The sequence below is a fragment of the Dreissena polymorpha genome, chromosome 5 (assembly GCF_020536995.1).
Source record: "Dreissena polymorpha isolate Duluth1 chromosome 5, UMN_Dpol_1.0, whole genome shotgun sequence".
Classification (NCBI taxonomy): domain Eukaryota; kingdom Metazoa; phylum Mollusca; class Bivalvia; order Myida; family Dreissenidae; genus Dreissena; species Dreissena polymorpha.
Window position 1 is genome coordinate 22,159,181 of NC_068359.1, and position 27,830 is coordinate 22,187,010.

At 34.4% G+C, this 27,830-nt stretch overlaps 1 protein-coding gene across 1 annotated transcript in view; it reads right to left on the reverse strand.

The window, feature by feature from the left end:
- Nucleotides 1-464: 464 nt before the first annotated feature.
- LOC127881440 (sacsin-like) overlaps nucleotides 465-27,830 on the reverse strand; it is a 61,596-nt gene continuing 34,230 nt past the window's right edge. Inside the window, exons 6-8 of the mRNA XM_052429335.1 lie at nucleotides 11,235-26,743; nucleotides 10,888-10,984; nucleotides 465-6,479 (exon numbers count right to left, since the gene is read on the reverse strand). Coding sequence (XP_052285295.1) covers nucleotides 6,289-6,479; nucleotides 10,888-10,984; nucleotides 11,235-26,743 — 15,797 coding nt within the window. The 3' untranslated portion in view covers nucleotides 465-6,288. The remainder of the gene's footprint in view (nucleotides 6,480-10,887; nucleotides 10,985-11,234; nucleotides 26,744-27,830) is intronic.

The following is a 27,830-nucleotide window of genomic DNA, read 5'->3' on the forward strand; positions in this document are numbered from 1 at the left end:
ACAGCCGATCAAGCTAAAAATGATAATGGTCAAAATACTGAAGTAACTTGAAAGGTTCCTTAATGCATGTTTAAGGTTTTGTTATAGCTTATTTATCATAATAATGAATAAAACATATTCACAAAAGCTTTATTTCCATAAATGATCATTTCTGGTTCTTTGTTTAAATTGGATTGTGGAAAACAAATGTGTCAAAATGATGCAAGGAGTCAAAAATGAGAAAATTGCAACTTGCTTGCATCAAAATGCAGGATTCTGCTTCAACTGAAACCACTGTAACATATTAACTAATGCAAACTGGTCGGTCTCCTATTTGTAAACTGAGCTTGTTTGAGCGCGCTAAATAACGTGTTTTGTTTAAAAAATCAGGTGTCATCATTCGGTTTTCTGCTTCTTACTATATTTTACATGACAATAGTGTCTTTGATATGTTTAAATGGTAAGTATGACAAATACAAATACAATAACAAAATATATATTTATTACGAAATGTATTACAGAAAGAAACCCATATTGTATCAACATACCTGATATGTAACATAACTGACATGTAACATAACTGACATGTAACATAATTGAAACGAAACATGTTATGCAAACCATATAAGTATAGGAGGGGGGAAGGGAGAATTATATTATTTGTTTTGTACTGTAATACTAATATAAATAATATTTTATTTAATCCAATAACAACTTCAAAAGTACTAAAATATTGTTAATAATTGTAGAGTTGTGTTTGGTATCTTTTTAATTATTAATTTGTTCCAAAACAATTAATAATAAAACCATCAATTGTTAAAAAAATACTATGATAAAAAATAAACAAATGTATTGTTTATGTTATAAGACATTAGAGACTGTAATTTAAAAAGATGGATAGATGACTTAGGTAAGTATAATACTTATACAGTAATTAAAAAGGAATTGTAAATACAACAAATCCTGTTGCACAATGACAGGTAATTAAAATACATTACATGCATATATTTCACATCCTCATCTCTAGACCACGTCATATATATCTTGAAACAAGCGATGTGTTTGTGAAACACTATGTCCCCATATATTTGACCTTTGACCTTGAAGGATGACCTTGACCTTTCACCACTCACAATGTGCAGCTCCATGAGATACACATGCATGCCAAATATCAAGTTGCTATCTTCAAAATTGCAATAGTTATGGCAAATGTTAAAGTTGGAGCAAACAAACACACAAACCAACCAACAAACAGACAGGGCAAAAACAATGTCCCCCACTATAGTGATGGGGGACATAAGAAGATACGGAAATTCACGTCATGTGTATGCATGTATTCTTAAAATTTCTAAACAAAACATCCCTTATGTGCTAACTATACTAGACCATCTTGCAACGAACAACGTTGCAGTATTTATTTTTTATATATATATATTAAAACACACAAATGACCTGGCATATAAGCGAACCAAATATAATTTTCTCTAATATAATGCATGTTAGTTACATATGTATAAGTTTTGCTCCTTAATCGGGTGATCTGTGTCGAACAAAATATTATGTCTTACAAACTTGCACAAAAAATCGGAACATGGGTAATACACCAATAAACAACATTCTTCGATAAAGACAAACATTATGACATCAAGAATCAATTGCTTACAGTATTATAGGTAGTTATATGTAGAGTTATATCTTTTTTTTGCTTCTATAATTAACCCAAGGGCAACACGTTAATTCAGATTGATTAGAATCAATCGAAGTTAAGTTATTGATATAACTATAAGTACATAATACTTTTAATAATACTATACATTACATTGATAACACAAAATATGTATCTTACAAGAAGAAAAAATAAGGAATGTGCATAAATTATTAAGTGTAATCCCTAACAAAAACAACTTAAGCAAGTGTTTATGAGTAACAAGCATTAAGATAAGGCATACATAATTTCTCCAAACAGCCTTATTGTACCAGTTATGCCAGCAACAATAAAGTAACTTCCAACTCCCAACTACATATACTAATGAAGTGTGACATCATTATGAAACTCAACACATATTCTTAAAATATTTGTAATAAAATATTTTACGATTAATACACAAACCATGAAAAAAAGTCTGATGCAAAACGGGTTTTTAATCATGAAAAGTGCATATCAAGGCACCAAACCCTAAACAAGATTTTTAATACAGTCTGTATACTTCAGAAAAGGCAATTACAAAAGGCACACATTATACACACAGCACATGATGGACAAAAATCTCCGAATATAGTAAACTTATGCCGCCTTATCATCATTAAAAGGATCAACAAAGTAATTGGCAGAGTGGAAGAAGTTGAGTCAAGAGATATATTTAAAAAGAACAGGCATAAAACATTTAACAAACAACATAAAACAACAATACAAATCCAAATATTGCCAAGGAGTAATACTTAAACTTATAAATAAAATATAAAATGCAGGCCAATAAATCAATATTTGTTATTTAACAGTAATCAATGTGGTATTATTCACAAGTAAATGGCACTCTCTGGCATTTATGACATGTCAGAATACCAACTACTGTATGCACAGTCCCATTAACAACATAATGACTCTCCCTTGAAAGACTCCAGAAATACACAAACATTAAGTAAATGTAAAACTCGAATGTCACCTGAATCTTTCAGGTTACATACTTGATAAAGTAATTTTTACATTCATACCTTATTATACAAGTTTAACGATTTCGGACAAGCACTCTCTCTAGTTTTGACTGTGATTCATTTTTCTGGTATTTAAATTGCATTAATTGTGGTTTTGCTTTTGGTATTGGAATATCATAATTAAACATGTACATATTTATTACAAATAACAAGATAGAAGAAAGTTGCAAAACAGAAAATAATAAAAATTAAACATGATTATGTAACAAACACATTACAACAAAAGAAAAATAATCGTTATGAAGAAACAACATAAGGTGGCATTTTTTTTCCCCATTTGTATGACACATAACAAACATGCAACTGCATATTGGTAATTGATCAAAACCCCTTCTTTTTTTCAATAAATCATATTAATGCTTGAAAAACTATGCATTTCAGTCAAATAGGAACTTTTTTTGACAGTTTGGGGGGAAGGGTGGCTATAAGGACTGTGTGCTATACCTAGGGCTGTGCATGTCATCTCTCTAAGCCAATCACAGAGTGATGACATACACTGTTCCAGGAATACAGGGATACAAATTGATAAGGAAATAAATACGTTACTATGCGGTTGTATTAACTTCACAAGTATCACAATAAGCAGCATTTTCAATACATATTTATAAGAACATCAACACTTTACAACAGCTGCAGTGTTTACATCGCAATACTAAAAGAACATATATGTAACAATAAAAGTTCAGTTTCACTGTTTCAAATTGTCTGAATACCATTATCAACAGTATCAAATGAACATATATTCAATGCTTATTACAGTACTAGTAATAGGAAACAAATTATAATACATGGAGGAAAATATATGTTCATAGTTCAAACATATGAATTGACGCATATAATTATAAACAATTATGCAAAACAAAATTCAACTTTATATTTAAAACAATCACTCATTTTACACATCCCAATTAAAGTCAACCATAATCAGTATTTTCAGAAGCAATACCAAACTTTGCACTGACAGATTTTTCCAAAAATGTGTAATTTTCATTCAAAATACATTTACACTATTAATTAAAGTATTACAAATGAATGAATATATGAACTTTTGATATGGATCTCCTAAATGAGTGTTGTATGTAAAATCCGTTTTTTATATGGATCTCAAAAGTATAACTTAACATGTAGAATTTTACTGTGATATTCAAATGAATCACTGAAGAAATATACATGCATGTCTTGTACAGCAGTATTGATATGAATAGCAACACCATTATTCACAAGCGCAATTTTATAACATTTGTCATGTCATGGTCAAATATTATATGTATGTTCACTCATATAGCATTATTATGAATATTCAAAATCATTATAAAAATCTTCAGTTTAACATTTAGCATTATTCAAATAACTATCATTAAATACAATGACAATCATTTAAGTTTATCTGCATAAAATGCAAACCTCCATATTTACATGATCAACTCTTATCGTTATTTGCATAGATTAATCATTATTTACAAGTCCTTTGTTTCTATCATTTTAAATATCAACAATCATTATACACTTGTGTAATCGAATAGCCTTAATTATGTACATTCATATCTGCAAAATCTGCATTCTATTTTATTTATGTGCAAATATGAAGCATAATTCAAATGAATAATGAAATGTAAATATACACAAGTGCAATTCTACAGCATATTTAAGTTTAATACAAACCAATTATTTATACATGAATTCTATGTTGTGGTTACTATACCAAATAAGTCATATTTGTATTTACAATGTTATAATTATAGAAAATTTATTATTCATTTTAATTTCCCTAAATAATTATAAAATTGCAATCATTTTGATTTATTGCCAAAAATCTTTATTTACATAATCAATAAATTTATGACAATGACAAGGGACAAAATTGTCACAAAACCAGGTTTTCAATTTGCAAAAAAAATTCTGATAAAGGGAGACAACTCAAACTGAACTGATTGTTAATAGTTCCCCCCCCCTTGTTTGAAAATAAATCTATTTTTAGTTGTGGCGACCTTGACCTTGGAGATATTGACGTAATTCTTTCGTGTGACACACCGTCCTATGATGGTGAACAAATTTGCCATATGATTTTTAAATCACACAATGAATGACAGTTATGGCCTGGACAAGCTCATTTATGGCCATTTTTTACCTTTGAACTCAAAGTGTGACCTTGACCTTGGAGATATCGACGTTATTCTTTCGCGCGACACACCGTCTAATGATGGTGAACAAATGTGCCAAATGATTTTAAAATCTCACAATGAACGACAAAGTTACGGCCCTGACAAGCTTGTTATGCCCGCCCGCCCGCCGACATTCGGCAATCTAATAACCAGTTTTTTCCTTCGGAAAACCTGGTTAAAAACAACAAGAGATGTGTTTGTCAGAAACACAATGCCCCCTATTTCGCCACTTTGAAATAAAATTTCAATAAATCATTTGGCAGGTTTAGAATTTATCTCCCTTTTAAAGCTTCTTACTTCCCTTGGATTGTTTTTTTTAACTTTTGACCTTGAAGGATGACCTTGACCTTTCACCACTCAAAATGTGCAGCTTCATGAGATACACATGCATGCCAAATATCAAGTTGCTATCTTCAATATTGCAAAAGTTATGGCCAATGTTAAAGTTTTCGGACGGACAGACGGACGGACTGACGGACAGTTCAACTGCTATATGCCACCCTACTGGGGGCATAAAAACAACTTATCATATACAGGAGCAATTCTGAACATTATGTACATATATGACTCATTTTATATCAATACAGTATCACTATCCAAAATCATTATCTTAAAGAACAAAATAGCCTTATTTATATAAATGCTTGTATACAAAACATTATGTTTACATGGAAACATTTAACATACTTTGAACAAATAATGAAACGCAATTGTGTACATGTGCACACCTAAAGCGCATGGCTTTCAAATATCATAATTTACACGCTAATTTACACATAACGAGACAAATATCAATATTCAAAATCTGTACACACAAATAAACAAATATAGCAAAAGCATTATTCATATTCCTAAATACAGAGACGTCTCTGCTAAATAGCAATCATTTAGCAATCATTAAAATTCATCTGCTCAAAGGGTATATACACACGTGAATTCCTATACTATTATTACTAGAATGAATTACTCTAGTATTTACTTAATAAATCCTTAAAAAGTAATCAACAGAATATCACATATAAATTTTTACAGTGAAATCCTATAGCACTGTAAAAAAGCATAGTATATATTCAAACACATTATTTACATATGCAATCGTAAGGAAATATTACAACATGAATACAACAATTTCCAAACACAATATTCCAAAAGTATGATGCTAATAAATATTAAAACCAATTTACAACAACTATAAATCATATTCAATCATAACTTGTTATTTACAAAAAAATGGATCACACATATTACTTCAAACTGTGCGCATCAAAAAAAAAATCCGCACAAAAGATGAATCACACATAATACATGAAACTCTTAAAACCAGATTCTTCACAAATATTTACATCTAATTGTTTGCATATAAACTATTTTATCAATTACATCATTTAAGGTTTATTGTCCCTTTAATGAAAGTTTAACTAATTGATCCTTGCAATTAAGTTAAAAAGTGCGTTTGAACATGATCAATTATTTGTCGTGCCAACTCAACGACCTTCAATGATTCCTCTCTTGAATAGGCTTCAGCAGGGATTGAACCATGCACCATGTCTGGGTACCGCATGCGGGTGTGGTGGCCAGTGATAGCTGAGATCTGCCCTGCAAGGCTCGTCAGCTGACCATCTAACCCTGAAATATTCAAACACATTTTAAACTATCTCAACTAAAATTAAAATTGTCATGTCAAGATTATCAGCATAAAGTTCCCAATATATAACTAAAACAGTCCTGCCTGAACCCAAGTCCCAACCTCTGCATTCTGCTTTGTCAGTCAATACATGCCATATACACATTTTCAGAACGAAAATTAAGAGGGGCAACAATTGTGAAATTATGAAAGCATGAGTTATGGCGTTATAGAAATTTGCTTTATAGAGATCTATCTAACGTTAAAGTTTCACGTTATAAACACCTCTAATATAAATAAGAATGGTATGGAATGGTCATTATATGAATACACAAATTAATAAATTGAATTATAAAAGATTTGGAGGCAAGAGTTATAGTTATTGTGCTCTGCCCATTCCCTCAATCAGATTTACCTACATATATTACGTTTCAATGTGATACCTATTTAAGCTTGTTGAATAAGCAGCAGACACGATTTCAATAGAGGCCTTGACCTGACCAACCAAAAATGCAATCATAAGGTACGTCTCATTGTAAGCTACATACACACATAATTTAAATGCAATTCCTCTATTCAATAATAAAGTTATTGCATGGAAATATTTATTGACAGTGATCTTGACATTGACCCAAGAAGCCCAATATCAATCCCAACCCAGATTTCAATTAAAGCCTGATATATTCAAAGAGAGGTTAATTCAAACAAAAGTTGTTGAAGGTAAAAAGAGGCTGTAAATCCCATTATGGAGAAAATATTTGCACCACAATAAGGGGATGCACAAGTTCACATTCTGTTTAAATTTTTTGAAAATTGTCATCCTCCTTACAATACTTAACAAGAGATGTGTTTGTCAGAAACACAATGCCTCCTATTGCGCTGCTTTGAAGCCATATATTTAACCTTTGACCTTGAAGGATGACCTTGACCTTTCACCTCTCAAAATGTGCAGCTCCATGTGATACACATGCATGCCAAGTATCAAGTTGCTATCTTCAATATTGCAAAAGTTATCGCAAAACTTTAACCAAGGTTAAAGTTTTGATGACAGACAGAATGACAGACCGAAAACAATATACCCCCGATCATTCCATCCGGGAGCATAAAAACACAGAGCAATAACTCCTCTCAAAATATTAACGGCTCTTTTGCACTGCAATTCCACTATATTCTATCTACCAATGACGTATAAGATTCATACCTCTGTTAGTTTTTGAGATATGCTCTGGAAAAAATTCAAGTACCAAACTAAACAAAGTGAAATAACTCTTATATTTGAAGCAAGATTACTGTCTCTCCTGAACTGCTTTTTCATGCATTTAAAATCATCTAAATTTAATTTAGAAGTTTCAAGTTGCTATTTTCAATAGTTTTCAATATATGCACTGGACAAGAAATTTGACGTCCGATGCGGAGGGTATAATTATCATTAATGCTTTTCAGTCTGTTCCAAATATGCCATCATTTTAACACAATTGATACATACTCTTATGAATAAGTTTACATTTATATAATTGTTATTAACAAGCCATTTCTTAACTTACTGGGCCTTATTTCATGTACTAACGACAACAATTTTGCGAGATTATATGCCATATATAGAGAATACTATGTTAGTGTGATTGTGTACTTAAATTTATCCACAGGAGTTTGAAATTCTATCCATAAAGCTAATCTAATGGCTAAATAAAAAAATACCCCTATATAGTATGAAGACTTTATAGGGGTATTTTTTTATTTAGCAATTAGATTAGCTTTATGGATAGAATTTCAAACTCCTGTGATTTATCCCACGAGTGAAGAAAGGTTTACATGGCGAGGCTTGCCGAGCCTTGTAAGCCTTTCTGAGACGAGTGGGATAAATTTAAGTACACAATCACACCAACATAGTATTCTATTTATCCTACAATATTCTTTTTTTATTTAATTTATTTCTGATGCAATAAAAATAGTAGTCTTTTATTTATAAAATAAAAGCAAAAATACATTAAAATAGCTGAATCTAACATTGCGTAGTAATATTGATTGTGATTTTTCCCGTTTACGGAACTCGAAATAGTCCTTAAGAATTCCACGCAAAAGAAGAGTAACGAGACAAAATATCGCTATACGCCTCGATTAAAATTTAATCAGCATTCCAAATGTTACACATTCAAGTAGAACACAAGACGGTTGTGTTCAAACTACAATTCTGGTTTCATCACTGTTAAATACCGAAACAAAAATGGCTGCCATTATGAAATTTACAAAATGTGTAGAAACCTACATGAAGTTGTGTAGATCTTCTAACCATGTTTATTTTCGTAAAGTTTAATTTGCTTCAATGACGAGTTAAAATTCTGGACACATTTTTTCATCGCCATCCATCTTTTCCATTTTAACGCACTGGATGCAAGCAGGCAATTCTTTGTGAATAGACATTCTTTGATCGACTGACAAAGGAACGACTTATTCATCAAAGAAATTACCCTTTTAACTCAACATCGATTTCCTTCGAAAAGTTAAAGAACAATTCACTGATACTTTTCTTAAATTTAATCCATCAATTGTTCAACAAAACATCGCGTCATTCGAGTACAATTGACATTTTAACGAAATCGAAAATGCAGTCTCACCAGTTTCATTCCAGTTTTATATCCCAACACTGTTATTCACATTCATAATCCATCGTAAACACACACACTAATCGTTTGATGCTTAAATTTTTTTTAACTGTTAAATAAATAAAAACCATCCAAGTTCGAATTGTTGTTGTTCTTAAATCCAAAGCGTCTAGCTTGTTTCGTCATTTAAATTACGTCACATGAGACACGTCATAAATTGCGTAATCAATTCAATGAAAATATAAGTACGGAAAGCTGGTTTCTCATAAATTTTAGTGAAGGACCAAAATAGTATGATTGTATGACTCAAAACCTGTGCCCATCTATAATGTAGTATAAAAGTAAGATATATATTATAGACGTTAAATACTCGGCTGAGCCCGGCCGGGCATTGATAATCTGCCCCAGGTCGCTAAAGCCCTCGGGCCGTTATGCTTCCTGTGGGCCGATTATAACTGCTCAGCCCGGCTCAGCCTTGTATTATCCTCTTAAGGTAGCGCACCCCTAATAGGCATATATCCAAATATAATCTAATAAATTATTTTCTTTATCAGCATCATTTCACTGAACTACATGCAAATTTGTAGGTAGGCTTTCCATGCTTTTAAAAAAAATATACCGATTTTTTCAAAACCATCCCCACGCTCGGCTTTTGTCCAGTTTATTTTCACCCCTGGGGTATATAAAAGTTCCATAATTCATTCAAATTTCCAAATATGGGCATAAAGTTGGTGTGTACAGATGCAGTAAAGGTGTTTAAAGTTTAAACAAGATAAAATATGTATTCTTTTACAGACATTTATTTTTTACGAATTTTTATCTATGGAAGAGCGCCATGAAATTTGAGTGATTTCAGCCAAGTAAAAATTGGGTGGGTTAAAAACAAAGTGTCATAAAATTCAAAATAGTATCATTTAAGTTATATTTTAAACTTAGTTTTTATAGAAACACTATATACAGCAAAAAAAAACAAGGAATAGACAGATTTACCGTTTACTTTTTGAAATAAAAATAAAAATGCAACATGCATCATTCGTATTTTCAGCAGTAAATCACCCAATTTAGCCATAACGTTGTTTTAATTTTAAAAATTGAAGGATGTGCATAAAAATTTCAACATATTTAACGATAAACATAGCTTATATGCTATATTAAATCAAATAACGTTAGAAAAGAAATAAAACGCGTCGCAAAAAGTATGCAATGATGGCAGGATTCGAACCTGCATGGGAAGATCCCAAAAGATTATAAGTCCATCGCCTTAACCACTCGGCCACGACAACTTCACATTAGTGCAAGCTTAAATTAGATATCCATAAATTAACAGGTAAAAAGGCTCTTCGATCTTTGAAGAAATCGCGAAATCGTATTTTTTAAATGATATTTGGATCAGTCAATATTCATTTTGAAAATAATGTATTCTAAAGGAATTACGTAAACATATATCAAAATTCGAAGTAAAAAAAATAAAATGCATCTCTTGGAAATAACCGATCATTGAAGATCGGCAATGATCGTAAAATAAATCGCGGGAAATCATTAGGGGTGCGCTACCTTAATAATCCATCGCAAACACAAACACTTGTTAACTCGTACAACGACTGCGTACCCAATGACCTGAATGACGCAATCAGGGGTGAAAAGCCAAAAAAGTAGTCCCTATGTTCTAAAAATAACTGTGGAATAAACCTTATCTAATAATATCCGTGGAGAAAACCTTATCTTTTATTTATGAGTCGTATTTGTTCTATAAAATCATTTAGCTGTAGGATGAAAATAGGTTATGATCAGAGCCAACATATCTTACCTATTGCAATTGCTGTTAATTCATGACTGTTTTTGATGTTTCCAACTTTATTGGCATCTTTCGCGTACCATGCTGACTTCAATGCCTTCTCTGCAGCCTAAGACACACAAGATACAAATAGTAACATCTTAACTTGTGTATTTAATCTTACAATCATTATGCCTTAATAAAAGTGTATTGTTATTAGAATTTCGCTTCGAGCTTGTTCTGCAGTTTCAATATTCAATATATATATATATATATAAATATATATATGGTTAATGGAATAAAATACTTATTCCCTAATTACATAAAAATCACTTTTTGAAAAATACAACACAATTATTTGACCAAGAAGTATTGCTAACCTGATGTGCCTTATAGCAAATCCAGTTAGGATATCCGTTGTAATCAAAAGTCCGCTGTGCTTCTTCTAGGTCGGCTTGAGCCTGCCGCTGCCATCTCTTGGCCTCAGCTGGGAAGGGATATGGAGGAGCCTCTTCATGTCGGTAAGAAAATCCAGTGGAGAAAGATGAAAAACCACTTGATGACGAACTGTAAGATGATCTCCCTGTTGATGCTCCAGATGATCGAGTTGTGAAAAACCAATCATCATCACTGTAGTTTTTTCTTTGTTTTTTCCAGTATCTGTCATACCAGTTATGACTATCAGATCCTCTATATCCATTTTCTGGAGCATCAGTAAAATCCTCATTCTCATCACGGAATTCTGTAAGACTCTTTCCTTGATTCATAAGATCTAAACACTGGCGAATATACTGAAATACCTTTGTGGCCATTTGCACACGATTGGGATTCTTGTCAGGATGCCATTTGAACATCAAACGTTTTATTACATGCCTTCTTTCAGACTCTGTCAGTTTAAGAGACTCCTGTAATATCTGTCTAACTTCCTTGCAAACATCAATTAGAGAAGGTTCAGATTCAATTGCGGGTGATTCATTTGCCATTCGATCATACACAACCAAACTTTTTCCATTTGATACATTCATACCTTCTTCACGAATAAATCGGTATAATAAAAAAGCTTTAACCATTTGTCTGTTTTCCTCCCCACTATCTATTTCATATTCTTGAAAAATTGGCAGTTCATGTACAGTTTCTGGGTTCCTTTTCTTAACATGTACATAAATATAAGTTGAAGAAGTATCAATTTCATCCTCATTTTCCTGTAAAGCTGGATCTTCCACAAGCAAGGCAATGAATTCATAATCGTGTTCTGGAATAACACCATACCCTCTACTCAAAAATTTGTGGAATTTCTTTTGCACAAAGTCACCTGGAACTGGTACTTCACTTTTATCCACGGGTCTGCAGAGTTTTGAATTGTAAAGCGGAATATTATTTTCAGTAAGAATTGTTAGGAGATCATCAGAATCTAACTTATAATTTAAAATTTCCTGTACTAAATGACGCTTTCCACCAACATGCTTCTTCAATATTAATGCAACTTCTCGTCTGAATGTATCAAACCATAAACTCTTTTTAGTGCAGAAATTGATGGAAATTACGGAGTTTTCCTCTTCATGAACATGTACGCTTCGATTTTGCCTAGTACCATCAATAAATGAGGCTGTCTTTGACTTTTGTCCATTTTCAAGATAAAACACTTTAAGTACAGTGAACATATTTGTCACTTCGTTCACTTTTATACAATCCATTAGTTTACTCAAGATAACTTCATTGTTTGAGTCCCATGTTTTTCCTTTAACTTGGCAAGACTTTCGAGCTATTCTAACAATACTATTTTTGAACATACCGCTTTGGAGGTATTCTTTTATTGCAGATGCTTTATGACTATTAGGAATGATTTGCATCCTACTTAAGTCAATATCTTCAATTACTAATTCACTCAACAGATATGGTCGGATGTGTTTAGGAAGCTTTAACAATTGGTCGTCAATATCACTTAGGTCTACAGCTGCAAATAACAAATGGTTGTCCAGCTCCATTAAACGACGTCGGTATTGTGGTCTGTCATTGACTACCAAATAATTTGCCCTACGAATGGTATCATTTGTGCACAATAGATGAAGATTTTGCAGTTTAATCTCATCGCTTTTGTTCATATGTTTGAAGAATAATGTCACTGCTAAAGATGCATTATGCAATTCTAACGGACTCAATTGCTCCTCATGGGGAAGATTATCTAAGATGTTAGCATAATCTTGATAATCAGGCTTTTTCCTTGCACCAAGTGCTATAAAGGAACTAAAATAGGACCCAAAACATACTGGAGCCTTCATTAAAAGAGGTTTTATTTCATCAAATTGCGAACATTCAATTAAAATATTTTTTGCAGGAACTAGTAAGCCTGATTCAAGGAAGAGCACCATTGGTATGTCTTGTAAAGATTTGGCGCATGTTCCATATTCATGAACTGATTTGTAAATTGCCTCCAAAACCTGTTGTATCGTTTCTACATCAACATTTGATGGATTATATGACAAAATCTTTTGCAAACCTAAGCCAATTTGTTTACAATGTTCAATCCATTTAGACGGCGATGGTTTTGATTGAATCTTCAGAAGATCAAAGGCAATTGGATGCATTTTTATGTGAGGAAAAATACTACATGTAGTCCAACAAATATAACTTTTAGTATCTGTGACACATTCCGACAATGAAACAAGACCTTTAGATTGGTATTGTGGATGTAGCTTCTGCAATCTTTGCCCGACAATTTTGGGTGTCACAAACTTGATATTTGACAAAGTATCACAATTGTTTTGTTCGAAAAAAGTAACATCTTCTTGTGCTAAACGCTCAAGCAAACTGATGGCCTTTTCTTTGACAGTTTTATCCAAAGCTCTGTTTGCCATTTCTTCAATTTTTCGTGCAAAACGTTCATATAAATGAATGTTAAGTTTATCCTGTAACCCTAATTTCAACATTAAATCTCGTAACCCCACATGGTAAGCTTGTAATTCTTTTGGCAAGAATTCTTCCATGCTGCACATTTCTCTGAATATTTTGTTCTCATGATCAAACAATTGTCTTACCGTCACAAAGCACTTAGAAGCTGTTTCAATGAAGTCAGCATTTGACAAATGCACCACAATATCTTTGTGACACATGTATCCTGCTAAAAAAAAAACATGGTGGTAGAAGTCTTCCCGTGACATCTGCTTTTGCTTTGGTATGATATGCTGAATGTACACATCTGTCAATGATTCCTCTTTTAAGCCAAGCGTTTTCATTAACAGATTTATTGCTTTATCTGCTGTGATTAGAAGCATATTGGATTTAAGTATAATGGTTTGCAACCCTTGAAATGGCATGCCACCTGGAATGATGTAAGCACGTTCAAACTCACTAATTGCAACTCGTTCATTTCCTGAGGAAATGAATAACCTCAAATGCCTAAGACAATAAATATCAGGTATTTGTGTACCTGTCAAACATTGATTGAAATACCCTAATATTGCCTTGACATCATCATTTGATACATCTGCATTGTTTATCAGCTGTGTGTTATGTTCCAGACTTTTAAGAACTGCATTCGGCGCGTTCACATTTGGAACAACAGTATTTAAAAGTTCAAAGGCATCCTGTCCGCGGTTATAAAACCTACTTTGAGCTTTCAAAATAATATCCAGTTGAGGAATATTCAATCTTGTAAACGCAGTGCGCCAATTCAACTGAAACGAGTCTACATTTAACAATTTAGGGATTTCTTTAGATGAACATAAGAATTTTTCTTTGGACATCGGTTCACAAATAGGAACTATTAAAAATTCTTCTATTTCACATAACGCCTCTGATAATGCAGAAGCAGCATTGATATCTATATCATGGCCTCGTTCTTCTTCATCGTTTGTGTTAAAACAATCGTGAAAGAATATCCAAAATACTTTCAACCACTCACCAATTTCTGGCTCAATCTTAACTCTTCCTGGAGCCTTTGGAACAAATTCTGCACAGTGGGCCAATTTGGAGAATTCTTTCAATGTGAATAATTTAAGGTGTTCGTGTTTATCGCATAATGATTTAAAATTATTAAGTAATGCATTGTGAAGAAATAAATGCTTCTTGTTTGGAAACAAAGTTGAATATTCGGTGACAAACATGCAACCACTGTTGTTAAGGCAGCGGATGATGTTATCCTCTGATACCACAACAGGAATTTGAGAAACGTTTTGTTCAAAATATGGTTTGTCTTTGGCAATGTAGTTGATGAGTCTCCTAACATTGTCCATTGAACATAAAACGGACTTTGCTACATCAATGTCTGTTTCAATTCTACAATAGTCTGTGACATTTTTGTTACAAAACGACATCAAAAAGTCAATAACCTTTCTAGGTTTGAGGTCAATGCATTGAACACCTGCAAACTCAATGCTTTCTCTAATACATGGTTTTAAAGACACAATTTTTAATCCAATGTCCATTAATATATTGTCCAAATGGTAATCATCGGCTTTGTCACAAGCACCATCTTTGAACAAGGTTGGACATGTGTGATCTTTGGGTTGAACACACAACCACGTCAATCGCAAAAAAGCTGACTTTTGTGGCCACGAGAATGAATGTGTTACTTCTTTTCTGTATGAAGGTAAATAATCCTGTTTTTCACTTTCCAATTTTGAGTACACTCCTTTCACAAGCCACTCCCAATAGGTACCATTAACTTTCGATTTGAGGGGATATACATTTAAAATCTGTTCAACCCGATGAGTAACTGTAAATTCACTTATGTCTTTACGCTCACATGTGCTCGTGAAACGTTCCTTAAGTATACCGATGAGCCGTACATATGCTGCACTTATTACATCTTCTATCAAACATTTGTTCCATAGAGTTTTGGTGCATTTTAGTTCATCTGACGCATTCCATAAAGAGCGACGTGTTTCATGATCAAGAGCGAAATATCCATGCACATACACTGGAAGTCCAGACTTCAAAGGAAGCGGCAAGAAACAATATACATTACTTTGGTCATTGATGGTATTATCTAGTTCTTCTTTATAAGCAACACCCCCAACAGGTAAAAGTGCAATAGAACCTCGAAGAATGTCTTCTTTCAACAATGCCGGAAGTGTCTGTCTGAAACCTAATGCCTGCACAATAGTGTAATTTTGTTTAGGAACAGGAGTGCCATTTTCTTCATGCAACACGGTAACTCTAAATGATGATACATGCTGCTGACATTGTGTTATCAACTCTTTTGACTCTTTGTACATCTTACACAGATCCGCACTTTTGACTGAAAAGTCTAGCATAGTAGCTGCGCTGTCATTGTCACATGTCTTTTGTACACTGGCAAGGCACTTATAATCACCGTGTTTATATTCAACAATCGATAGTTTTGCAATATTCTTTAAAAACAATAGTATTCTAGTCATGTACTGGCGAAATTCATTCAGAAGTGCTTGAACTATATCGACTGTGACCACATTAGAGCTGATTGAGCTTGGTTTTGTTCTCAGTGGAAGTCGAAACATTGTACCTTTGCCAGATTTAAAGAAATGACTCTCGTGAAAACCACTGAACAATGCTGGGTGATGCTTCCGGAATTTGTCCAGATTTGTCAGACGTTTACCTGGTTTGTTTTGATTTACTCCGGGAATTGTTTCAGCAATTGGGTCAAAATAGCACAATGTTTTTAAATCTTCTCCAATTGTTAAAAATGTTGGTGTATCAGTTATATTATATACAACATTAAATCCAACCCCATACCTGCCTATTTGAAGTGGATCATCACCTTTACTTCCAATACCCAACTGTTTTATACCTATCAAATCTGCTTCTGTGAAGGCACTGTTGTTATAAACACATAATGCAGGGCCTTGAAGTGGTCGCATCGTCTTCGAAAGCAGATTCGCCTCCGAATGAAATTCATAATCCAAAACAAAACAGACTTCAGTACCACCTGCATCGTCCGCATTTTGAAGTATTTCCTTTAGAAGTTCAACTCCAGGAGGGTAACCTATTAAAAGCCTTTGGATACGTGTTATTAATGGCTCTTGTTGGTAAAAGTCTTCCATGCCTTCTATATCAATCGAGTTTTCTTCATAATGTTTCATTTTTTTCTTACGCACACCAATCGCCTTCGCAGTGTTCTTTGAAATATCCCAATTAACATAAATCATGCTATCACTCTTTGGAATGAAATCATAGTCATCAAAACAAAGCTTATGACTTGGTTGCAGGATCATGTCCGTGTCTGGTACATAGATTGTGCCTACATCCTTCAAAATCTCATCAAAGAACAGTCCTTGTTTATTTATAATATGAGCAATACAGTTCACAAGATTTTTGCAATGGCGAAATTCCTCTTCATTCAAATTACTTTCTTCTTTTACCTCGTAAATACTTTTCAGAATCCTAATAAGTTGATCAATGGTACAAGTTGCCTTTATTTGTAAAACATTACACAAAGAGGTATTGGCCGACAAAAATGTTTCCCCAAGAGTGTATATGTAAGGCTTGCAATCAATTCCATAACAAGACTTAACAATTGTTACAGGATTAACAAACACATTGCCTGTCAATATGGTATCCTCACTAAGAAAATACTCAACAACAAGTTTCTGAATGGCATCACCATGGTAACATGCTTTTTCAATAAAGTCATAAATATCTTTTATTACTCTCTGCATTTTTAATGTCACTTTATTTTCAGATAGACAAACGATCATTTTCAATTGTTTCAATACATGTTCCACATGCGTTTCATTCTTGCCCTGTAACTGATTAATACCTAAATATTCAATTGTTTTTGTAAATATTGAATATGAATTATCAACTATTAATGAATGACAACCAACAAGATTTTTTGATTCTTTTGAAAACATCTGAACAGGACAAGCAAGAACAACTGGTTTTAAATTGTCTGTATGTTCTTTACATAATATTTGATCATAGCCAATGCTGCCTCCATGCCAATCATACTCCCAGCCTTGAGGCTTGTTTTGAACTACACAAAACCTGCAATTTTGTAATGTTTCCTTCAGTGCAGAATTATTTTCGATGTCATTTATGCGAGACTGAATGTAATTCATAACACAAATGCTTCTCTGTAAAGCACAAAAGCAGCAAGATTTATACAGGCTTGCAACTGTGTTGGCTCTCTCGATGAGCACATCATCACTTATAATGTTGAACATCATGCCCAATTTCTGTAACCTAATTATATAAACATATTCAGTGAAAGGGGCTGATGGAAAGTAGCCGTCATTCTTCAAAAACATTTTGCACAAATCTGAGTTTGGATCTACCAGATCTTTAGGTGCTCGCATAACGTTGTCAGGATCTGTGGGTATGCAGGCAGTGCATGATATCAATTCTTCAATGTTATTGTCAGGAGGCAATGTAAGGGTGTAAGCCATTACTTTGTTACGTAAGTTTTCGTGCTCTGGTTTAATATAATTAATATTTGGTAGAAAATATTTCAATACAAAATCTTTGGCTGTTACAGTTTTGCTCATAATGACCTCTTCATTCACCTCTAATAGACGTTCATAGATATCGACTGGAAGGTCAACCAACATCTTCCCATCCATAAGATAACCAAGCATTTCAAAAATGGCTTCTCCAAATGTTTCATTCTTTCTAACATCAGAGTGCAAGAATTGCACGTTACTCAAAGGTGTCAACTTGTCAGCAACTCTAAATATGCAGTACTTGTTCTCGTAGTTGACAATTGTTTTATAAAAGCTTTCGACAAGCTTAGGTTCTATTGACCCAATTGATTTTAAAGGCCACAGAAAATATGGATCATTTGAGCTATTGCATGAAAGAAGTTGTAGCAGGGCATCTACGATCATATCTGACATAATAGCGTCATTCCATTTTCCAAAGGATGAATCTTTATCATCCTCAGATATACATCTAAAATGTCTTCTATCTGATGTTACACTGAACTGGGCATTAATGTGAAAAGGGAAGCTGCATTCAATTGGAAGAGGCAAGTAAAAAAAGTAATGGCCTTTTTGAAAGAAACACTTTTGCGCAATCTTCATGTCCACTAATGGCCATAAACGACTTTCTCCACAATCAGCATCTGCGTAATTTTCTGCAATTAACGCTGCAACTGCACCTAAGGGGAGGGCACCTTTTTCCTTCTCAGAAATCATTATTGTTTTACTATCCTTACCCGATGCCCAAGAAATGAGCCAATTTGAAACGCTTGATTGAGTTTTCCCTTCCATTGACATATTGGCAGTAACAAACACATTTGTTGAAATAGTAACCTTTTGGACGCATTGGATTGGATTCTGCTGCAATAATCCTGTCTTTTTTCGGTTAGACGCTTCTATCATGATTGGAAGTTGTAAGTCTGGGAGTTGTAAGTCTGTTAGTCGAAACTTTGCTTCATGTTTAACTACATGATGAATTAAATGCATGTTTGAAATGTTTTCTTTGTCATTTAAGTGGAATATTTTCAGCTCAGAAATATACTGATTAAAGAGAAACATATTTGGAGCCATTTCGACAATTTTGTGTAGTAAATCAACCATTTCTTCTTTTGTGTACACTTTATCACTGATTTGGTAACCACGTGTTCTTAATGGTAGTCTAAACAAAGTTCCGTTGAAAAATTGACTTTTTTGAGTGATTTGACAATCAAACACTCCTTCAAAAACATCAAACTGATGTTTCATTCGTCCAATCACTTTTAGATTTTTATCTTTACTAAAATTTAACCGTATACCGGGGCTTTTTCCTGGTAAAGCTTTTCCTAAGAATGTTGTATGAGGATCAAACATGACAAAATTTTCCCCCGAAATAAAACTAGGGACATCAGTAAGGTTGTAAACGGAACAAAATCCAAGACCAAACTTGCCGATCTTTGTAGTATCAAACTGTTTTGTTCCTCCATTCAATTTTGTTATAGCAATTAAGTCGTCTTCTGAAAACCTAGCATCATTGTACACCCATAGAGCAGGACCTTGGCATTCTGCTAGTGTTTCACTAATCAAATTAGAACGTAACATCTCGTTTTGCCTTTCATCGTAAAGCATGTACATTTTGCTTGCTTTAGCATCGTCTGCATTTTGAAACAGTTCTTTGCCAACAGCAAAACCGTCAACATATCCTTCCTCTAAAAGCACCTTTAATCGACGAGTCAATGGTTCATCTTGGCCCCATTCCTCGAATGCATACGCATCTGACAGCATCTGTTGCCTGATAGACCGTACTCCAAAACGTTTGGCATGTTTCATCGGGACTTCGGAGTGAATAAAATTTACATTATCGTCATCTTCTCCAAGTGTGTCAAATTCATTGAAGCACAATTCTTTACTAGGACGCAGAACTTTGAAAGTGTCAGGTACATAAATCACACAATTTATGTGTTTCTCTTTTTTTTGAGCTTCTTCCATAAGGTCATTCAAACACTTTAACAAATGAATCACCTGGTTAAGACAATTGTCATCTAATGAACATTCTTGCTTGTCATGTTTAAGTTCATCTAAAACTGACAACAGATCATCAATTTCAAAAGCAGGTTTAAAATCCAAAGCTTTACATAAAGTGGAATACTTTTCTTCTCCTAGTGTAGTATTTTGCAAAGAAAACAAAAAGGGTGGGCAATGTACAACACTACTTTGAGCTACATGCAGGGTAAAAACAAAACAATGATCCACAAAAACAACTTTCTGGTTTTGTAATTTACTCTTGACAATGTTCTTCAAAAGGCTGTCATGGCATGCCTGATTCAAAAAATCATAAAGTGGACGTACATGTTCTTCTTTTGTACAATTGTCTAATGAAACCAACTGCTGAATGACACAAACAACACTTTGCTCATTGTCTGAAGCTGTCCTTACACCAAGACGCTCAAAAAATCCATCAACGAATTTTCGACCAATTTGTTTATCACACATAATCAATGAACTGCAACAAAGCAGAGGCATGTCTTTTGCCAAATATATGTCACTGGGTGCCACAAATGCAGCTTGGTGCTCATTCGACAAATGTTTGGGACAACATTTGTTCTGAAAAGTGATTTCGTCGCCTTTCCAAGCAAATTGCCAATTTTCAGGTTTGGTCATTACTGGTATAAATTGTATTTTCTTGAGTTTGCTAAACATGTCCTGGATAGACAACATATCTTCATGGGATTCAAGATATTCTAGAAAAGCAGAACAACGCCGAAGAGCACAAAGATGACACGCTTGATTTAACACCATCACACTGTTTGCTCGTTCGAGTACAAGATCTTCTGGAAGATTATCTTTCATCATTCCTAACTGGTCCAGTCTTTTGTGCACTAATGGTTCCAAAAAGTTTTCAGTTGGAAATCTTTGGTCTTGATCATGAAAAAGTTCTGCCATTCTGGATGAAGAATCAATTAAATCTTTAGGCTTTCTTAGAATCCCTAGAGGCTTTGTTGGTATGCAGGCGATCTGTTTAATATATTCATCAGTGTCATTGGCAAGGCTGCTAGTTAAAATGCATTTCATAAGCTGATCTCTAGTCACAGTCAACTGCTCAGTCGCACCAAATCTATCTATATTTGGAAGAAAATATTTAGCTACAAAACCATCAAGTGTTATTGTGTGAGCATGTATGTTCGATGTTTCACACCTTTTTATGTGCATATAGACTTGTTCTGGTACATCGACCAACGTCCGATATTCTCCCACGGAAAGAACACGTGACAGCACTTCAAAAACCAATCTCCCTAATGGTTCTGATTTTCTCAGACAGGGATCAATAAAACAGGCGTTGGAATATGATATTTGTGCATTGCCAACATGAAACACACTTCGGTTTTGTGAAATAATGTTGTCGTAAAAACTTGTCAGGAATGCTTTCTCGTTGGATGTGTTTTCAATATGAGGCCAAGCACTGAATTGGCTGCAAATTCTGGCTCGATCACTTTCAAGTAACGCAATTAATGCTTCAACAATTACATCAGACATAAGACAATCATTCCAATCTGAAACAGATGTGTTGGTGTCTTCTTGCGTTGCAGCTACAAAATGCCTTCTATCTGAAGTAACGCTGAACTGACCATTGATATGAAAATCAAAACTGTGCTGGATTGGAAGTGGTAGAAAACAGAAGTATTGGCCCTGAGTATCTTTACATTTTGTAGAAATTGAGCAATATTCGACATAATCGTGAAACTGATTTTCCTCATTTGCTTCTGGAACTGCTACAGCACCAAGCGGTAGTGCATGGTCTAAAGCAGCAGTCATCGTTAATGTTTTGCTTTGTTTACCAGTTGCCCAGGACACAATCCAAGAACTTTGAAATTTGTTACTTCCTAGACTAAGACGTTGTGAGTTGGTTGTTTGTGAGTCAATCGTAACCTTTTGTAAGCACTTTAAGGGATGGGTTTCAAGAGACCTCGATTTTTTCTTGTCAACAGCAGCACAAACAATTGATGAACTGACAGATATGGGGGTCAAAAGGAAAGGCTTCTTTTCTACCTGAAACACACGTTTAGGAACAGTATCAGTGGAACTGGATTCAATGTGGTAAATTTCCAGCTTTGTTACAGACTGATTAAACAGAAACATGTCAGGTGCCATCTGGACTACCTTCGTCAACAGGTCCACAGTATTTTCATGATTATAAACTTTATTACTGATCTCACTTCCCCTTCTTCGAAGAGGTAATCTAAACAATGTACCTTCGTAATAAACATGATCTGTATTTGTGAGTTGACAACCGAAAATATTGTTAAAAACTTCAAATTGATGACTCATACGTTTCCGAATCATTAAATTTTGTTTCCTTTGGAAATTAATTCTCAAGCCGGGACATTTCCCACCAGCTGAGGTTCCCAAGAAACTGGTATGAGGATCAAATATTAAAAAGCTGTCCCTGGAAACAAAAGATGGCACATCCGTTAAGTTATAAATTGCACAAAATCCTAATCCAAACTTCCCAATTTTTGTTGCATCACTTTGTTTTGTGGCTCCATTCAACTTGGTTATGTTTTGAAAGTCGCTTTCTGTGAATTCAGCGTCATTGTATACCCATACAGAAGGACCTTGAAAGTCTGCAAGACCTGGGCTAATAAGATTTGTTCGGTATTCAAGGTTTTGTCGTTCATCATAAAGAATGCATAGTTTCGTTGCGCCCGCATCATCAGCATTTTGTAAGAGTTCTTTTGCTATTGAAAAACCATCAACATAACCTTCTTCTAGCAACACATGGATTCTTCGAGTCAGTGGCTCTGCTTGACCCCATTCCTCAAAGGCATCAGCATCGGATAGCATCAACTGCCTTGCTGACTTTACATTCAGTGCATCCACAGTTGATTTTGGTACATCGGGATGAATAAAATAGAATTCAAGTTCGTCTTCACATGAACTGAATCCTGGAAAATCATTTGAATCCAGTATAACACACATTTCTACATTTCGCAATTCCAATTTATTGTCTTCAGTTTGTACAGGACAGTAAATTTGCTGTCGCACAGTAGTATTTTGCAGGTCATTTCCAAAATCATCTTTAAGTTTGTTTAAAATGGATATTGAATCGTGAAGACCTAACATTTTGTCGGTTTCTCTTTCAGCACCCCTTTTTATTTTGTCTAGAATTAAGAGGTAAGTATGGAGATCCATTCTTGGCAAACAACCTAGTTCCAAAAACAGACTTTTCATTCCTTGAAGTTCTTCTGGAAGAGGTTTTACATATCGAGGCAAATGAACATCTGATCCAGACTGATGTATGTAGACGCCAGCCAATGGTGAAAAGCCATGTCCATTCCATATGCAACACTCTTCTTCTTTGAATTTACTATACATTAGTTTCTTCAAGGTTTTCATGTGTTCACCTCCAACTTTAGAATATTCATTAAGAAAACTGTATATTTCTATGACCATTTTGAAGCATGCAGCCTTTCGTTCAACAGTGTATTTGCTTATTAATATCATCAAATGTTTGACGACTTCTTCTATTTGCGGCTTTTCATTCCAAGAAAAAAATCTTGCCAGATTCTCAAATTTTGAACAATTGTGAAGAAAGCAAACTGATCCAATCACATCAGAAAACTTAAGTGACCTCACCACTGAAGGCTTCACTAGAGACATCAAATGATCCCTGTTTTTCATTGGAATAAAATCAGGATACAACTCATCAACAGTGTCTATCAATATCCATTCCATATCAGCGAACTGTTCTAGTATTAAATGCTTATTTTCATTCAAATATTTCATTAACGCTGCTGCCTTTCTTTGTGAAACATCAGTTGAAAAGCTGTTTGCACACATTTTATTCAGAGTGTGTGCTATATCCTCGCAAGTTGTGTTTTTAACACTCTTTAATCCAAGACTACGTAAGGCTTGCATCGAGGTTTTGAGTGCACATTCATCCAGAACTGGAAACACTGGTTCATCCTCAAATATGCTTTGTAAAATGACATCTTCAGGATCAAAGACATCGCTGGCCCGTTTAGCAAGACCATCATTAGTTTTTAAAAATGGTATTTCTCTGGCAGTAGAGTTTATTTTTTTTTCTGAAATTACCAACTGACGACGATATTTGAGACACCAAAACATTAAAGTTTGTGTATCTGACTCTGAGTAGTGTGAAATGTTTTCCATGCTCTTGAGTATTATTCTTTGCTCTTGAAGTAATTGAAATCCCAATGCCTCAAGGAATGTTTTATGTCCTTGAGAATGTACAACAATCACTTCATTACGAAAGTCAACAGGAAATTCACTTATGTCGTATATATCATATCCAGAAACTAAGGAGGAATATTTGTCTACACAATCATTTACGCGTCTAGCCACCTTGAACATACATAGATTTTGCAAATTCTTCTTGCATGCGGCAGAAAAGTTTGAAAAGTTGAATGATGACAGAAAGTCAAGCAACAATTCCTTCTGAGCACTGGTGGAGTTAGTGTTAAAGGCTTTTATATTGGCATCTGTTATTAGTTCTATGGTCTTTGTAATACCTGCATCATTTCCTTGGTGTATAAATGTTTTTACCACCTCTTTAGCAAGGATTCCCTTGGTTTCATTTTGCACTATTTTTACTCCTAACAAAGTCAGAATGTCATTCAAATCAGTAGAAGATGGCATAGGTTCAAATAACAGCAGGTCATTCAGACAAACCAGTTGGTGATGAAACCCTTTGACAAAAATGTTAGCTGGAAGAATTGGTATTTCAGAAAAGAATTCTAAATCATTTTCCCATTTTGTCAAAACATTTTGCCAAATATCTGTTATCCATAACTGTGTGTTTTCTTGAGGAGCATGCTCAGTGGTGTGTTTCGTCAATGAACACTGGATAAGATCAAATGTTTCTTCCTTAGAAAGCTTCTTTATCTGATAGAGATCAGACGCAATAACTCCTTCAAAAACTGGGTCCAATTCCTTATGACAAACTGCAGCAAATCTGTTCTTAAACTCTGGAAATGAGTGCACTATACTATGGTCTTCATAGAATACACTTTGAGCGTTAGCGTCAAATTCTTTAAATGCACCATCTGCAAGGGGCAGCAGTTGTAATCCTTCAATTAGTTGTATATTTTCCTTCATCAAAAACAAAAGCAAATCAATTTTCACTTGAGTGTTTTTAGACTTGTACGCTTCATATGCTGTAAGCAAGTTTCGTAGAAGAGCCGCGTCAACATATGTCAAATGATCTGATCTAACTTTTTCCAAAGAGCTGACAATGTGTGGTTCTGCTTCAACAAGCGATCTGCCTTCTTCCATGAAAACTTCTGCAACATGCTCCCAAACTCTATTGGAAGAGCCATTTAATGCCCTGTCAATAAAGACTGCAGAAGAAGGACAAGTCCACTTCATTGATTTTGACAGCAAAATAGGTTTGGTCTGAATGTTTTCTAGAAAAGCCTGGGCTAGACACATCCATCGTTCATTTACTTTTTCGCAGCTAGGAATGGCGTTGTAAACAGACTTAACATAGATGTCATTGTTCTCATGTCTTTGAGAGTACTTTGCAAGTTCAGTCACAAGAGCAGCGTATGCATCGGGAAGAATTTCTGTTAAAAGTCGCATGTTCCATTCAATTTTTCTGTCAGTAGCTTGTTTCTCATTATTATCCGGCCATCGTATGTGTCTTCGATTTTGGCTGAGAACAAAAAATGCATTCACGTGGACAGGTAGTCCAGTCACAGAAGATGACTCCTGAGGAAGTGGCTGATAAACAAACACATGCCCACTGTCATGCGCGTAAGAGTTAGTTTCTAGAATTGGTGCAGCAAGGCCAACCAAGTGAGGATTGCAGATATCATCGTCTGACAAAAGTTCTTTGAAACGGGTTGATAAAGGTTCACCTTTCAAATGGTTTACAACGATCCAATTCTTAACAGTATTTTCTTCTTGGTTATGTTCAAAAGTCATTACTTTGACGAAAACATTATGAATCCACATTTTGGTTTGATCAGGTATAGTTCTTCCCACTGATTCCAGATCTTGTAATATCTCTTTTTTCTTTTCAACAAGAGTTCCATCATGATTTTCGATTTTTACAAAAAAGAACGGGTTCTCATAACCTCGTGCAATGACAGAGAGAAATTCCTTTGTTCTAGAATACACAATTTCACCTTCAGGTTGGGATTTGTGTACAAACATTTCCACACTACAGATGGTTTTCAGAAAAAGCAAACTGCGCTTTGCTTCATCCATGAATGCACGTAAAAGCATTGTAACCTGCTCGTCATTGCATATGTTTTCAGACAGTTTTGAGGCACAATGTCTAAGAGGAAACCAAAATAATGTCCCTTCAAACTGTCCACTATCAAGAGTATTGTCACTGAACCCAAATCTGCCATTAAACGCATGCAAACACTCGTTAATATCGAGACGTTTCCACCCTCTCAACTTGCAAACCTTGACACTGACACAAACCTTGCCGGGGTTGCCCTGATGAGGGTCTATGAACATGACCTTGTCACCGCTCAGGATACACGGATTGTCTACAACAGAGTGATTTTAACCTACACTAACCTATCAGAAAGCACAGGTTTTATCCCCAGCCAAATGCGGAGGGATATCAAATTTGCGCTATCACAAATTTTGAAATGGGGGGGGGGGGTAAATTCAACAAATTTACTTGTTTTATAAGAATTGCTGTCAATGTAAGTGTGAATATCCTTGAAGCATTGATTCTCCTAAAAAGTGGTATCTTATCCTTAACAAGAGATGTGTTTGTCAGAAACACAATGCCCCCTATTGCATCGCTCTGAAGCCATATATTTGACCTTTGACCTTGAAAGATGACCTTGACCTTTCACCACTCAAAAAGTGCAGCTCCATGAGATACACATGCATGCCAAATATCAAGTTGCTATCTTTAAAATTGCAAAAATTATCGCAAAACTTTAACCACAGTTTAAGTTTTGGGACAGAGTGACAGACAGACAGGCGAAAAACTGAGGATTTCAAACAAGTTTTTTCCTTTATTGGCAAAGAGAAATCTAAAATTCTTTTATCAATCAATGCATTTTAATTGCAACAATTTCATACTCATTTCTTGCAGAATAAATGTAAACAAAGGGCAATTACTACATAAATATTTAGGAAAGAGCTAAGGTTCTTATACTCTGCTATGTCTTTTAAAAAGTCATCTATCATTAAATGAGGTTTCATTTGAATCCCTAAAATACTTATACTTATTAAGCCTGCTGTTATCATGGAATATAGTTAACAAGAAAAAGGTTCAAGACAGCTATATCCCCTGCAGAGATTGTTTGACCTTTAAGTTTTGACCTTGATTTTTTTAACCAGCTTTACAAACTGATTCCTTCTGCATCATGCCAAATATCTGAAAATCGTGGCTTTATTTGATGAAAATCCAGAAATGGGTAAAGGATATATAGATCAGAAACTATATTATTATTTATTATACAAGTTGTAATAAATAATTTGAACCCTGGGCATGGTTAGGTTTGACCCCAGGGCATTATTTGAACAAGAGCTGTGTTTGTCAAACACAATGCCCCTTCTGCGCTGCTTTGAAGCTATATATTTGACATTTGACCTTGAAGGATTACCTTGACCTTT